Source organism: Notamacropus eugenii, chromosome 2 (assembly GCF_028372415.1).
Source record: "Notamacropus eugenii isolate mMacEug1 chromosome 2, mMacEug1.pri_v2, whole genome shotgun sequence".
Lineage (NCBI taxonomy): Eukaryota > Metazoa > Chordata > Mammalia > Diprotodontia > Macropodidae > Notamacropus > Notamacropus eugenii.
Window position 1 is genome coordinate 229,973,464 of NC_092873.1, and position 16,497 is coordinate 229,989,960.

General features: G+C 37.9%; 1 protein-coding gene across 2 annotated transcripts in view; it reads left to right on the forward strand.

The window, feature by feature from the left end:
* VTA1 (vesicle trafficking 1) overlaps positions 1 to 15,638 on the forward strand; it is a 123,172-nt gene extending 107,534 nt beyond the window's left edge. For both annotated transcript variants that reach the window (XM_072643472.1, XM_072643473.1), the window contains one exon: positions 14,534 to 15,638. In XM_072643472.1, the coding sequence (XP_072499573.1) occupies positions 14,534 to 14,679 (146 nt within the window). In that variant the 3' untranslated portion in view covers positions 14,680 to 15,638. The remainder of the gene's footprint in view (positions 1 to 14,533) is intronic.
* Positions 15,639 to 16,497: the final 859 nt, after the last annotated feature.

Genomic DNA, 16,497 nt, shown 5'->3' on the forward strand with positions numbered 1-16,497 from the left:
AGGCAAGAACCTTCTTTTCCAGGTCTTCATTAGCTATAACTTCTGGGGAAGCAGGGGCTGCACAAGCAGTTAGTTGCCATGTCACATCACAGGGTTTGTTTTGTTTGTTTTGTTTTTCCCTGGGTAAGACCTACAGAAGTGGGGCCAGATAGGCCTGGTAGTCTGTTAAGTGCTGCTTTTCCCGTGGTTCTTGGCCTCATTGTCCTAGACTATTTCTAGGATCTGATGACAGGAAGAGATGTCAGTGATTTCATTCTCCTACTCCTCTCTGTGCCTTAAAATGCTTTGGTGGATTGTTTTGTCCCAGAAGCAGTTGGTGAGATTGAATGGCATAGGGGAGACTTCCCTGGTTAATGGCTGCAGAGGCTGGACTGGAAACATGACTAGTCTAACTCTCTCTCCTAGCTCATGTCGTCGGTAAGTCTTCATTTATACCTCCATCATAATCATACTTTTACATTTTTTTAAAAGTTGTTTTGTTCATATCTTTTGTTTTTATATCACAATCATTTCTAGTAATCATCACTACTACCATAGCTTTAGAATTAAACAAAATAATAACAGTTAAGTGAAGATAACTGATAAAGTACCTCTATCTGACAGTCTCCATTGTAGACTCCATGTACCTTCCAAAAGGAGGGATCTGTTTGTACTCAAGACCAAAGTTGTTCTTTAATAAATATTTAATTTGACTTTCTTTTGGCAGTCTTTTAATTACTGTTACATTATGTATATTTTTCTTCTAGTTCTGTTTACTTCTGTCTACATCAATGTAATGGTAAGGGAATCTGAAGATCTTCCCTGCCCCTTAACAGGCCCATGTGACCTCCTTTGAGCTATGGCCCAACCCATAGCTTGAGTCACATGGAGCCAGTGGTGGGAGGAACTTGATGGAGGGTAGAGCAAGAAGAGAGAGGGAGGTGGAGCTGGGAGAGAGAGAGCAGAGTAGAGCAGCTAGCATGAGTAAAAGAGGGGCATTTTGCCTAAGAGAGCTTATTTGTGGGGAGACCTGACTGAGGGAGGGCTTTGGGATGGCCACACTCCCTCTGTTGGTAATGTGTAAAAACTTCCTTGTTATCATGGTGGAATTGGCTTTCTGATATCTGAATAAATATTTTGGTTTCTTCTTTGAGGAAGAAAGTTTATATTTTGCGTATTTACCCTGGAAATATGCCTGCATATCCAAGGCTACTGCTGTGGGTATCATACACATATAATCAGTTTGTACATGTCATCCCATTTTTCTCTGAATTCTTTATATTCATTATTTCCTGCTGCATAATATTCTGTTGCATTTTCATATACTCCTGTTTGTCACACCATTTGATGGGTATCTACTGTTTCCAACAAGCTACCACATAAATGCTGTTATTAATATTGTGGCCTGTGCACAGCCCTTCATTTTGTCTTTTACTTACGTGCATTAATGGAATTATTGGGTCAAACACTATAGGTAGCTTAATGACTTTCCCTCCATCCCAGATTATTTTCCAGCTCAGTTCTACCAATTTGCATTGCCTTCCTATCTTCCTGTAACCTCTCCAACACTATTTTTATCTTTATACTTTGCCAGATTTCTGGCAATGAGGTGAAACCTCACGTTGGTTAATCTGGTTTTTTTTTTTATTTGTGATTTGTATCTTTTTTTAGATTGATATTTTTGTATTACTTATCTGTTAAAGAGTGATTCTTGTTCTTATTTATTCATGTAAATTTCCTATATATTTTGGATCTCAAACTTTTGTCAGTGTTATTTTATGCAAAGATTTTTTTTTACCATTCAATGATTTCTCTTTTTCTAGCTGAATTTATTTGGTATAAGGAAAAACCTTTTTAATTTTATGAAATCAAGTTTAAGTTTCTTATTTAGTTAATTCTTTGCTCCTCCTTCTCCCACCCATAATTATGAAAGTCATCTCCTGCTGTTCTCTAATGTCATATAATCTTGATGGTATGATTTTTCTTTTGGAGTTTTATGTGGAATATGGTTATAAAATGCTTTACTCATTTATAAAAGTACTGACCAGAATTGAGCTAAGGAAGAAATCCTGTAGTGTTCTACTAAAACTCTCCCTGTTAGTCATTACTCTTTGGATCCAGTCACTAGACTAGTTCTGAACCTACTTCATTTTAGTTTCTTCTCTACTTTGTCCACAGAGATGGCTTAATATGGATGAAGGGAATAAGGATTGATTTCTCCTACATAAGTGATACCTGTAAACCGTGATATTACCTTAGAAAAATGATGATAATCTTGTGTTGTATTTTCCCAGGCAGCATCTGTCCACTACAAGTCAATAAATATTAACTAAATCCTGTCCATGTGCACGATGCCAGAAAGAGAAAGTGCAAAACTATTTAGAGCTCTGAGCCAGAATTGCTTTCCAGACTTGCTCTGCCTCCCCCACCCAAGTAGGGCCCTGCACCAAGAGCATCTCCAGCTGAGGGCTGCCCTGTGGGACAAGACCTTTCCTTTTTCCACCTCACAGAGCCTTGTATGAAACAGGCTTGGAACCCTGGACTCCTGAAGGAGCTCCCATACCTCTTCTTTGCTCAATAAATTCAGTACCTAGTTATGGACTTTGCTTCTTCATTGTCTTCTGCTTACATACTAGGAGACCTCAACATACTCCATCAAATACTGTTACTTCTAAGATCCTCGGTTTACTTAGTTCTAATAACTTCTTGTTCCACTCAATCTGTGCTCTGTGCCGAGATGATCATACCCTTGACCATGCCCATGGTGGCACAGTAGATAGAGTGCTAGGCCTAGAGTAAAGGATGACCTGAGTTCAAATCTGGCCTCAAACATTTATAGCTGTGTAACCTTGGGCAAGTCACTTAACCTCTGTCTCCCTCAGTTTCTTTAACTGTAAAATGGAAATAATAATAGTACCTACCTCATAAGGTTGTTTTGAAGATAAAATGAGGTAATACTTTTAAAGTATATGGCATATAATAATAAATGCTTATTTTTTTTCTTCTGTCATCCACACCTGTATCATTTCCATGTTCGTGGACTCCAAAACTCTATGCCTAATCATAATCTTTTATCATTCTGACATTATGCCTTCTGATCCCAAACCAACCCTTTCCTTCATTCTTATCATGACCTTGATTTCCTCCATTCCTCAGGCACTGCCATATCCTTACATTGTCTACAGTCTTTCCCCTTCATTATGTTTACCCCTTGGTGAGCCAGTTCAACTCTGAACTATCCTCCATCCTCAGTTCTCTTGTTCCCTTATCCTATTTCTGATTATGTCTTGCCAAGTTTTGATCCTGTATGACCTCACCATCTACTACCTCTGTTGCTTCTGTTCTCATGTTGCTGAATGCAGCATAAGGAAGTCACAGAACCATGCTGACTAGACTCACTATAAATTTATTATGTAATCTCAGCAGGGCTTTCACTATAGCCTGGCAAATATTCTGTTTCTCCCTAATTGAGTTACTATCATCCTCTCCTCAAGAAATATTCCAAATCAGACCTTAGAGGGGCAGAGCCAAGATGGCGGAATAGAAAGACATACATAAGCTAGCTCCGAACCCACAGCCGATAAAATATCTGTAAAAAAGAACTCCCAACAAATTCTGGAGCAGCAGAAGCCACAGAACAACAGAGTGGAGGAGATTTCTGTTCCAGAGAGCCCAGAAAACCTCTCGCAAAAGATCCCTCGCGCTGCGGACCTGGAGCCAAGCCCAGCCCTGCCTTGGCCGCACAACACTGAGAGGAGAGCAGATCTGAGCAGGCTTCAGGGACAGAATCTCCAGCGGCCGCACGGGTCCCTCCACCCACGGGCCCCAAAGGTTGGTGAGAGGGTCTTCTCGGCTTGCCAAGAGGGGAGTGGGGTGCCCCCATAATTCAGGCCCCATCGGGAGGCAGCAGGGGAGGCAGCAGAGGAGGCAGGAGCAGACTGGGGCTCCCCAAGCAGGCAGGAGCCCAGATCCATTGTTGAAGGTCTCTGCATAAACCCCCTGAGGGAACTGAGCCCATGAGGCGGCCCTGCCCCCTGAGCACCTGAACTTGATCTCACACTGAATAGCAGCCCTGCCCCCACCAAAAGCCCTGAGGCTGGGAAGCAGCATTTGAATCTCAGACCCCAAGCGCTGGCTGGGCGGATCTGGAGGAGAAGTGGGTGTGAAGAGAATATTCAGAAGTCAAGTCACTGGCTGGGAAAATGCCCAGAAAAGGGAAAAAAAATAAGACTATAGAAGGTTACTTTCTTGGTGAACAGGTATTTCCTGCCTTTCTGATGAGGAAGAACAATGCTTACCATCAGGAAAAGACACAGAAGTCAAGGCTTCTGTATCCCAGCCCACTCAATGGGCTCAGGCCATGGAAGAGCTCAAAAAGCATTTTGAAAATCAAGTTAGAGAGGTGGAGGAAAAACTGGGAAGAGAAATGAGAGACATGCAAGCAAAGCATGAAAAACAAGTAAACACCCTGCTAAAGGAGACCCAAAAAAATGCTGAAGAAAATAACACCTTGAAAAATAGGCTAACTCAATTGGCAAAAGAGGTTCAAAAAGCCAATGAGGAGAAGAATGCTTTCAAAAGCAGAATTAGCCAAATGGAAAAGGAGATTCAAAAGCTCACTGAAGAAAATAGTTCTTTCAAAATTAGAATGGAACAGATGGAGGCTAATGACTTTATGAGAAACCAAGAAATCACAAAACAAAACCAAAAGAATGAAAAAATGGAAGATAATGTGAAATATCTCATTGGAAAAACAGCTGACCTGGAGAATAGATCCAGGAGAGACAATTTAAAAATTGTGGGACTACCTGAAAGCCATGATCAAAAAAAAGAGCCTAGACATCATCTTTCATGAAATTATCAAGGAAAACTGCCCTGAGATTCTAGAACCAGAGGGCAAAATAAGTATTCAGGGAATCCACAGATCACCGCCTGAAAGAGATCCAAAAAGAGAAACTCCTAGGAACAGTGTGGCCAAATTCCAGAGTTCCCAGGTCAAGGAGAAAATATTGCAAGCAGCTAGAAAGAAACAATTCAAGTACTGTGGAAATACAATCAGAAAAACACAAGATCTAGCAGCTTCTACATGAAGGGATCGAAGGGCATGGAATAGGATATTCCAGAAGACCAAGGAACTAGGACTAAAACCAAGAATCACCTACCCAGCAAAACTGAGTATAATACTTAAGGGGAAAAATTGGTCTTTCATTGAAATAGAGGACTTTCAAGCATTCTTGATGAAAAGACCAGAGCTGAAAAGAAAATTTGACTTTCAAACACAAGAATGAAGAGAAGCATGAAAAGGTAAACAGCAAAGAGAAGTCATAAGGGACTTACTAAAGTTGAACTGTTTACATTCCTACATGGAAAGACAATATTTGTAACTCTTGAAACTTTTCAGTATCTGGGTACTGGGTGGGATTACACACACACACATGCACATGCACACACACATACACATAGAGACAGCGTGCACAGAGTGAATTGAAGAGGATGGGATCATATCTTAAAAAAATGAAATCAAGCAGTGAGAGAGAAATATATTGGGAGGAGAAAGGGAGAAATGGAATGGGGCAAATTATCTCTCATAAAAGAGGCAAGCAAAAGACTTATTAGTGGAGGGATAAAGAGGGGAGGTGAGAGAAAAACATGAAGTTTACTCTCATCACATCCCACTAAAGGAAGGAATAAAATGCACACTCATTTTGGTATGAAAACCTATCTTACAATACAGGAAAGTGGGGGATAAGGGGATAAGCAGGGTGGGGGGGATGATGGAAGGGAGGGCATGGGGAGGAGGGAGCAATTTGAGGTCAACACTCATGGGAAGGGACAGGATCAAAAGAGAGAATAGAAGTAATGGGGGACAGGATAGGATGGAGGGAAATATAGTTAGTCTTATACACCACGACTATTATGGAAGTCATTTGCAAAACTACACAGATTTGGCCTATATTGAATTGCTTGCCTTCCAAAGGGAAGGGGTGGGGAGGGAGGGATGAAGAGAAGTTGGAACTCAAAGTTTTAGGAACAACTGTCGAGTACTGTTCTTGCCACTAGGAAATAAGAAATACAGGTAAAGGGGTATAGAAAGTTATTTGGCCCTACAGGACAAAAGAGAAGATGGAGACAAGGGCAGAGAGGGATGATAGAAGAGAGAGCAGATTGGTGATAGGGGCAATTAGAATGCTTGGTGTTTTGGGGTGGGGGGAGGGGACAAAAGAGGAGAAAATTTGGAACCCAAAATTTTGTGAAAATGAATGTTAAAAGTTAAATAAATGAAAGAAGGCGACCTCAGTTCAAATGTGACCTCAAACACTTAACTAGCTGCATGACCCTGAGCAAGTCACTTAGTCTCTGCTCCAGCTTCCTCATCTGTAAAATGGGGATATTACTAGCACTTACCTCCCAGGGCTGTTGTGAGGATCAAAAGAATTGATCATTGTAAAGCACCTGGCACATAGTAGGTGCTATATAAATATTAACTGTTATGTAAAGCTAACAAGAAGTAGTTCTGTCATTTCTGTGTTTTTTATAATAATTTCTTGTGTTGGCTTTGAAGTTTTACTAAAAATAAAAAAAAATTTTTAAAAAAAGAAATATTCCAAATCTTATTTTGTCTACTTCAGACTCCCATATCACTTTCTTGTCCCATCTTCCTGTCTGAGACCCTTGACTCATACTTTACAAAAAGAAAAATTGAAACCATTTAGGAAACCACGCTACACGTACCTTTGATCTCAACCCTTTCCAGCTCTAGAAAAATGCACCCCCATCATCCCTACTCACTTTACTTTCATACTATCTACTGGTTCTTTCTCTACTGATTACAAATATTGAAATATCTGTCCTATCCATTAAGAATCTTCACTTTATCCAGCAATCCTCACCAGTTATGTTCCCGTAACATGCCCTCTCCTTAACATCTAAACTCTTTGACTATCATTTCCTTTACTCCTTTCCTCTTACTTTAAAACCTACTGCAATCTGACTTCCAGCCTTATCATTAAACTGCAACTGCCTTCTCCAAAATTATCACTACTCTCATAATTTTGCCAAATCTAATGGCTTTTTCTCATTTCTGATCCTCCTTAACCTCTCTGTAGCATTTCACACTGTCAGTCATTATTTTCTTCTGGACATTCTAAAGATTCGCACAGAAGACAGACTGTAATAAGAGCAAAAGAAATTGAGTGTTGAGAGAAATTCAAAGTGGTAGAGATTTCTCTGAACTGTGGATATTGGAAAAGGCTTAATGTGGAAAGTAACGGTTAAGTTAAGGCTTAAAGGAGGAAAATTTTATCAGGAATGTGGAAAAAGTCTTAACAGGTATAAGGGACAGCTTACACAAAGAAGGTGGTAGACTCAACAAAGAAATTTATTAAAATTTTTATAAAGCAGTGAGAGAACAAAGCGCGATGGACAAAAATAAGGAATTTCTGGAAGAAACAAACTTTAAGTGCCTACTATGTACCAGGCATTGTTTTGTGCTTTACAAATATTATCTCGTTTGATCTTAAGAAGAACTCTGGCATAAGTGCTATTATCATCTCCATTTTGTGGATAAGGATACTGAGGCACAGAGGTTAAGTAACTTGCTTATGGTCACACAGCTCTTAAGTCTCTTGGGCTAGATTTGAACTCAAGTCTAACTGATTCAAAGTCTAGTGTTCCATCTATAGCATCACCTAGTTGCCTTAAGAATGAAGAATTTCTTTTTAGATATGTTGAATCTAAAGTTATTACAGGACATCCAGGTGATATTTGTCAGGTAGTTGGAACTATGGGATTAGAGCTCAAGGTTGGATGTATGGATTTAAGAGTCATCCATCTAGATATGATAATTAAAACTATGGCAGTAAATGATACCACCAAAAAATGTGAAAAGAGATCCTTTGTGGGCATTCTAAAAATATATGGCATGTGATTTAGTGGAGGAGACTGAGGAAAAAGGTAGATGAGAAGAGAATTAAAAGAGAGCATCAGGTTAGCCCAGAGAATCAAGAAGGAGGAAGTAGTTACCAGTGTCAAATAATGCTGAAAGGACAAGAAGAAAAAACCAAAGATTACACAAACTTGGATGGTAAAACCCAAAAAATTCTTCCTTCAGAAGGTGTCACTTGAGCTGAATCTGGAAGGAATCCAGAGATTCTATGAGGCAGAGGTGAAGAGGGAAAGCATTCCAAATATCCGGTAAAGTGAGTGCAAAGGTTTGGAGTTAATGAGAGATGAAGAGCAATGCAAAAACCTGCAAGTAGGGCAGTGTAGCTGGACTGTAATGTATAGGGATAAGTCCTGTGTAAAGCTGGAAATGCAGGAAGAAAATTGTCAATGTCTCCGAGGAGTTCAGCTTTGATCTTAATGGTAACAGAGAGTCATTGAAATTTATTTAGTGGAGGGTAACATGGTCAGACCAGTGCTTTGTATGGGAGCTGAAAGAGTAGGGGAAGATGGAACAGGCAGACCAAATAGATTTTTTCAGTAGTCTAGACGTAAGAAGTGTTGATGGCCTCAACTTGTTTGATGGCTGTTTAAGTAGAGAAAAGGGCATCTGTGCAAGAAGGAAGTTAAGTGACTTATCCAAGGTCATATGTAAGTAAGCAACAGGATTGAGCTATGAATCCTAAGTCATCAGACTCCAGAGCCAGTGCTCTCTCCACTGTACCTTGGAGACCTGGGTTTGGCCTTTATGACCTTGGGAAAGTCTTTTAACTTCTCTGGGCCTCAGTTTCCTCTTCTGTAATATGAAGGAGTTTCAATCTATGATCTCCAAAGAGCCTTCTGTCTCTAAGTCTGTGATCCTGTAAACTGGTCAGACCCTACCTGAAGCTTTATGTTCAGTTCTAGGTGCCACAAGTCAAGGAAGCCATTGACAACCTGGAGAGTTTCCAGAGATTAAAGACTAAGATAGTGAAGGGCCTTGACTCCTTGCCATATGAGGATCTTTTAAAGGAAATGAGGATATTTAGCCTTAAAATACGAAGCCTTCAAAATGCCATATTGTGTTGAAGTTTTTTGAAGGACTATCCTGTGGAAAAGGGATTTAGTCTTGTTCTGTTTAGCATGGCAAGGCAAAAAAGCATTTATTAAGCATTTACTGTGTGCTAGACTTTGTGCTAAGAAAAAAGAAAGTTCCTAAAGCTTACATGTTAATAGAGGAAGATTATATACAAAAGGGAGCTGAAAAGTAGGAGGTCAGAGGTGGGGGGGAGGGGAGAGAGTCTTTTCTATTAATGAAAGCAGAAAAAAATTATTTTGTAGATCTTTTTTTCTTTTACAGTAGTCAACCATATTTCAAAATCCTTCTAACCTATAAATGATTTTCTTTGTTCATCTTTTTAAAACAATAATATTTCTTATTTTTTTGTTACATTTTGAGTTCTAACCTGTCTCCCAATTTTTCTCCCAGCTCTGCACTAGGCAAGGCAAACGTTTGACACAGATACACGTGTGTGTGTGTGTGTGTGTGTGTGTGTGTGTGTGTGTGTGTGTGTGTGTAACCATACAATACATGCATATCTCTGGAGGTAGATAGTATCTTCCTTCATGAGTCCTTTGTACTTCATTTAAATATTCATATTACTCAGAATAGCTTAGTCATTCACAGTTACCCTTCAAACATTATTGCTCTTACTGTATACAACATTCTCTTACTTCTGCTTGTTTCACTCTCCATTATTTCACCTGAGTCTATGGTTTTCGAAAAACAGCCTGCTTGTCATCTCTAACCTGACAGTATTATTCCATCATAATCATACACCACAGTTTATTCAGCCATTCCCCAATTGATGAGCACCTCCTGACTTTCCAGTTCTTTGCTACCACATGGAGAGATGCCAAAAATATTTTAGCACATAGAGGTTCCTTTGCTTTTCACCTGACCACTGTGGGAAACAAACCTAATAATGGTATTGCTCGATCAAAAGATATGCACAGCTCTTTGGGTATAATACCAGATTTCTCTCCAAAATAATTAGATTAGTTTACAATTACACCAACAGTGTATTAATGTCCCAGTTTTTCCACCTCTCTTCCAATATTTGTCATTTTTTCCTTTCTGTCATTTTAACCAGTCTGAGAGGTGTGAGATGGTACCTCAGAGTTTTTAATTTGCATTTTTCTAATCAAGAATTATTTAAACCATTTTTTCATGTGACTATATATATAGCTTGAGTTTCTTCCCATAATTGCCTAATCATATCCTTTGACCATTTTTCAATTGGGGAATGACTCACGTTCTTTATAAATTTGACTCCATTCTTTTTATATTTGAGATAGGAGGACTTTTTTTTAATGCCAACCTAAGAACAGGAAGAAAAATCGAATTAGAAATTTAAATTTGAATTTACTATTTTTCTAATGAAAGGTAGTTTTGTTTCCACATTAAGATAGTATAACTATTTTACTTAATGGTTTTTCTTTTTCTTTAGTTTTATAATTATAATAATTGTGTCCATCCTTCATTGCCAAAGACCATGTCATCAGAGAAATAATGACATGACTTGCACTTGACTATGTTTTGAATGAGGGAGGTCTGTGCAGGTCACCAGCCTCACTTCTCCAGAGCCATCTGAATCCGGTGACCAGATGTTCATCAGGATGACTGGAGATGACCCAGTTGAGGTTAAGTGACTTGCCCAAGGTCACATAGCTAGTGAGTGTCAAGTGTCTGAGGGGAGATTTGAACTCAGGTCCTCCTGACTCCTGCATTGGTGCTCTATCCACTGCACCACCTAGCTGCCTTTATAATTAGTAGAATAAAACTAAAGCTACCAACTGCATTTACGAAGCTTCCATGAAATAAAAATAATTTTAGTTTTTCTATGACTTTTACACAGTTGCTATCTTCATGATTTACTACTTCTAATAAAGTGCAGAGCCCACTTGTTAGCAGTTTTGTCATTAGAAGGCATGTTTAATTTATAAACTGAAAGAGTAAAAAGAGTTTTTTGCTACTATGCTCCTATATTTATATCTTAAAATTAAAAATAGCACAATGCCAGAAAAAAATACTAAGGCTGGTACTATAAAAGTAACATTAGATTCTTCACTTCAGGCCTCCTTCCAGTAAATAAGCTAAATTCTGGACAGATGCCTTGACTATTTTCTAAAGAATGGCTTACTAGTTTCTCTTGGCATTAAAAATATTAAGCACAAAATGAAGCAGTATTTGGGTTAAGTTTTATTTTCACCCAATTAGGTAATATTACACACCTCTAGGATGTTAGATTTACAATTGAAAGGTACTCTAAGTGAGTACCTGAATAGGCCAAGGTCTCCCATTGCATCCTGGGCCATCTCCAGTCATCCTGATGAATATCTGGTCACTGGATCCAGGTGGCTCTGGAGGAGAAAGTGAGGCTGGTGACCTGCACAGCCCTCCCTCACTCAAAACAAAGTCAAGTGCAAGTCATGTCATCATTTCTCTGATGTCATGGTCTTCTTAGAAAATGAAGGATGAACACAGACCTCAGAAGCCATCTAGTGCAACCCCCTCATTTTATAAGTGAGGAAACTTGAGGCTTGGGAAGGACTTTCTAGAAGTCATACAAGTAGTCGTTGTCAGAGTTGAAATTTGAACTCAGATCTCCTGATTCCAGAGTCATTGTTCTTTTTTCTATAGAAACTGCTGCATTTGAATGAATTTTCTTTCTTCATACTTCTTTCCCTTTCCTTTGCCTCTCCTTCCTTCCTTCTTTCCTTCTCTCTTTCCTTCATTCCTCCTTTTCCCCCCTCCCTCTTTTCCTTTCCTTTATTCCTTCCTTCCGTCCTTCTTTCTTTTGCTTATGTATTTGCTTGTGTGTGTATGTGTAAAACGTGTTCTTTTTCTATAATAATGTATTATTTTTTAATCCCAAGCTGAAACATGCCTTTCTGAGCTCAGTATACTAAATTTTTCCAGGTTTAATCAAGGAAAAAAAAATACCTGTTTTAATGTATTAATAGAAAGTATAGAATATGCTTTCGTTTAGCATGGAATTATTTATTAATTTGTGTTGCCTGACTTTTTGTTTTTGCAATAAAGTGACTTAATGTTCAAGTGTTATGGTTTTTCTTTATTTTCACTGTAAATCACATCAATGATAATGAACATAGACCATCTACATTTGAGTATATATTAAAGCTTAAAATCTTTTTCTTTTATTGATAATTTATTCTAATGATGTGTCTTAACTTCTTTTAAATAATATATCCTAGTTGAAGATTTTAGAAAATCTTAATTAGGATGATTATCTGCTTAATTTCACTTTAAGTTCCGAATATCTGGATTTGCTGTCTACTTGGTTGACGTGAAGCATATAATTGCCACAGCTTCTCTTTTGATTGTAGAATCATGCCATTAATCAAGAGTCATTAACTTGCTCCACAAAGAGCCCTCTGATATCTTGTTCTTATTAGTATGTTCCTAAAACCTCAAGGAAATACACATTTAGTCACTTGTTTCAAAGGGGTAAATTAATCAGAGACAGAATTTTATTTTAGTTTGTTTTTTAATTTCATTCCACAGTAATTCCCAGGCATATCTGAAATTTGTCATAAATGGAACTGAAAGTAATTAAAATTTGTATTTTTAACATACATTTTTAAAATTTTGAGTTCCAAATTTTCTCCCTTTCTCCTTCCCCACCCCCCTCATTGAGAAGGCAAGCAATTTGATATAGGTTATAACATGTGTAGTCATGCAAAACGTATTTCCATTTTAAGTTGTGAAAGAAAGCATAAACCAAAAATAAGAACTCAAGAATAAAGTAAAAAAGTATGCTCCAATCTGTATTCAGACATCATCAGTTCTTTGTCTAGGGATGGATAGCATTTTTCATCATAAGTCCTTCAGAGTTGTCTTGGTTCATTGTATTGCTGAGAATAGCTAAGTCTTTCATAGCTGATCATCTTACAAGATTATTATTACTTTGTACATGGTACATTTCATTTTGCATCAGTTCAGAAAGGTCTTTCCAGGTTTTTGTGAGAGCATCCTGCTTATCATTTCTCATTACACAATAGTATTCCACCACAATCACATAGCACAATTTGTTCAGCCATTCTCCATTTGATGGGCATCCTCCCAGTTTCCAACTTCCTCCTACCAGCAAAGAGCTGCTGTAAATATTTCGGTACGTATAGGTCCTTTTCCCTTTGTTTTTTATCTCTTCTTGTATACAGACCTAGTAGTCTGTATACTACTCAAAGGTGAAGTCAAAGGATATGTACAGTTTTATCACCATTTGGGCATAGTTCCAAATTATTCTATGGAATGATGGAATCAGTTCACAACTCCCCCAACAGTGCATTAATGTTTCATTTTTCCCACAACCCCTACAGCATTTGTCATTCTCCTTTTCTTTTGCTATTAGGCAGTCTAATAGGCATGAAGTAGTACCTCAGAATTGTTTCAATTTAACAGTTCTCCAATTTATGCAAACCTTTTTCTTTATCACGTTTTGATATCAGTGTTAATCAGAAAAATTCATTTTAAAAAATAAAGACAGTTCTACCTAGCACTAAATAACTTAATTTCAGAAGGGCATATAATTTGTCATATTTTAAAATTCTACTACTTTTATTTTTAAAAAAACCTTAATTATTTGATTGCAATTTAATATAGTTATAAAATTAGCTTTATCCTCAGCCTACCAATCTGGTCTGGTTTGTTTTTTTTTTTAACCTAATTGAATTACAGAAAATTCTTACAAGGATTATCATCTGTTGTGTTGATATGTAGGGATTTTAGAGCTGTGAACATCTGTTGCCCTGTTGTTATAGAGACCTTAGATACATGAAAAGAAAAACCCATTTCTTATTATACTCTTCACTGAAGGTAATCTGTGTTTTCAGTGTGGCACAAAATTTAACCATATAAGTCGTAACAGTTTGATAAGACTTTGGAAATGCCAGAAGCTCATGCTTCATAGCTCTCTATTAGTTCCCACCTTTGTACACAGATTAATAAAAATAAATGTGGGATGATTATTCCTTTATTTAAAAAAAACTTTGATAATCTTTGTTTCTTAAAGAGTTCAAGAAAAAGAAATATATAATCCCTGCCCCCAAAAAAGCAGTGGCGTAGAAAAATGCCACTTTTAAGAAATATAAAATATGAAGTATATTCATTTATTTTTGTCTGGAGTGATAGAATTGTGTTCTAGTTCAAATGGGGGCTGAAGCTTTAGTCTGTGTTTGTTATTCCATGAAAAGACTTCAGTGATTCCAGCATGAACACAGAAGCCAATGTCCTGGTTTCATCCAGAATGTAACACTCTTACAGTTAACTTGCTTCAAGTTTATAAAAAGTTTTTTTTTTTCTTGTTTCTGAAAGGGAAATTTTATTCTACATTTGTAGTATACAGTGAAAGCGTGTGTGGTTTTATTCTTTTAGTTTCTGTCAAGTGTCCTAAAAGAAGCCAAACTCTATTAAAATAGAAGTGAAAATAAAATAATTTGAAGGTTAAGTATCTACATTAAATGTCAAAAATAAACATTGATTTAACCTAATTGGGTAGCTTGCATTCACTTTTCATTGATTTTCAATTCTTTGATTACTCTTTTCTTGCAGGGGATGTCCGTCTAACACCAGAGGACTTTGCCAGAGCCCAGAAATACTGCAAATATGCAGGCAGTGCTTTGCAGTATGAAGATGTAAGCACTGCTGTGCAGAATCTACAGAAAGCCCTCAAGTTGCTAACTACAGGCAGAGAATGAAGCCTTTGTACAAAACATTCATGTATTTTTGGCCTAAAGAACTAACACTCCATTACTCCATCTTCAGCCCACCAGGAACACAATAATAAGAAAGGCTCCAGTTCCAATGAACATGACAATAAAACCTGTGTTTATGTATCTGTTTCCTGCTGTAGCCTTCAGCAGCAGCCTCAGCCAGCTTTATTTCCCACTTCATGGAACCAGTCATGTTTGGGTCCAGTGGGCTGATGTTAGCAAGATACTGAAAATGCACAAGGAGCTGTTGAAAACGGAAATTTCAATAAAATCTCTTTATACTGGGAATAACTTTAGTAATTCAATTTACCTATATTATTAAGGAAAAGAAAAGCATCACAGGCTGTGTGCAGCCATAGTGCTGTTTTACTATTTTAATCTGAATATAAATTTAACTTAAAGTATTTCAAAAAACATTTTGGATCAGAGATCATATTTGAATTTAACCTCAAGAATTTCTTGGTGAAAATCATTAGATAATCAGTGAAAAATCATTTTGAAAACTCAATTTATGTTCTTCACGTTAAATTCTACTAGATTACAGACAGTAAATTTTCTTGACAGGAAATAGAGTAATAAGGTAAGGAGGCCTCAAGCACAGCAAGTGCTCAGTGAACATTTGTTTAACTTAAATAATGCAGGTTTCAATACTGCTTGGTTTTATACATTGATTTTTGGAGCATATTAGTATGATTTTCCATAAGCAATTTAATTTTATGTTTTCCACAGAATGAAAAGGCATTAGTATTTATGTCTGAGAATTTGGCCCTTTGAATTAAGATACTGAACTACTCCTACTAGTGGAGCCTGTAGATTTTATAACTATGATCTTGAAGTTTGGAACTGTTTAGTGTGTAAGCTTTATTCTTGGGGATTATGGTGTTATTGTGTTATACCTGCATCCATATTATGTAAGAAATAAAAACAAAAAAAGATTCTTTTAACTATCATAACTTATTAAATGAGCGCAATGCCTGTTTTATACCACATATTGCAATAGACATGTGTTGGGACTGGAAGCTCAATTCCGTGTGGACAGTCTCGGGCAGGTAAAAGTGGGACTTCTAAATCTTAGAGTCTTACGAGGCCCTCCATGAACAGCGGGGGTTCGAGAAGGTCAGACCGAGCTAGCTCGGCTAGCTCGGGTATTTCCGCCTCTCCCCCGGAGATACCTGATGGGTGGAGTCTCCCTGCCCTCGAGGTCGTCCCGGATTGGAGCACACCTAGTTACCTAACAGCACGGTATTGAGATGCAAACTGTGTGGCTGAAGATTAAGTAGGATTGAGGAAGCCTAAAAGCTCTCTTAGCACGTGTGGAGCCAAAGAGAAAAGTAGGGCTCCGCTTCTTTTCTTTCCTCTCTCCCCTCCCCCTCTCTCCCCCGCTTGTACTTCTACTTCCATTCCCTTAAGCTTAGCCTTCTTAGGAAATCTCCCCCTCTTCGTCCTAAGAAAGAAGACCCCCTGCACTTGTAACCGAAACCCTGTAATAAAGCTCAACCCCTGTTTGACTCTGGAACGTCCTTTCTCTCATACGTGCATCCGGCGTGGCCAGCCGAAGACCTGGACAGGTAAGAAAGACTCGGGTAGCCCAATACAGGCCTCTAGGCTTGGCAGACATGTTTAAGAGAACATATTTTAATTGAAAATACAAATATAAACAATACAATGACGTCACAAGCATAGTATACGATTGGTTTATAAAGTGAACAAAATTTAGCAGACAGTACCTCCGAATTAGCGTACTTAATAGGGTAGTATTCAGATTGCAAGTTCTGCCAAACAATTTTTTGACAACGCATCCAA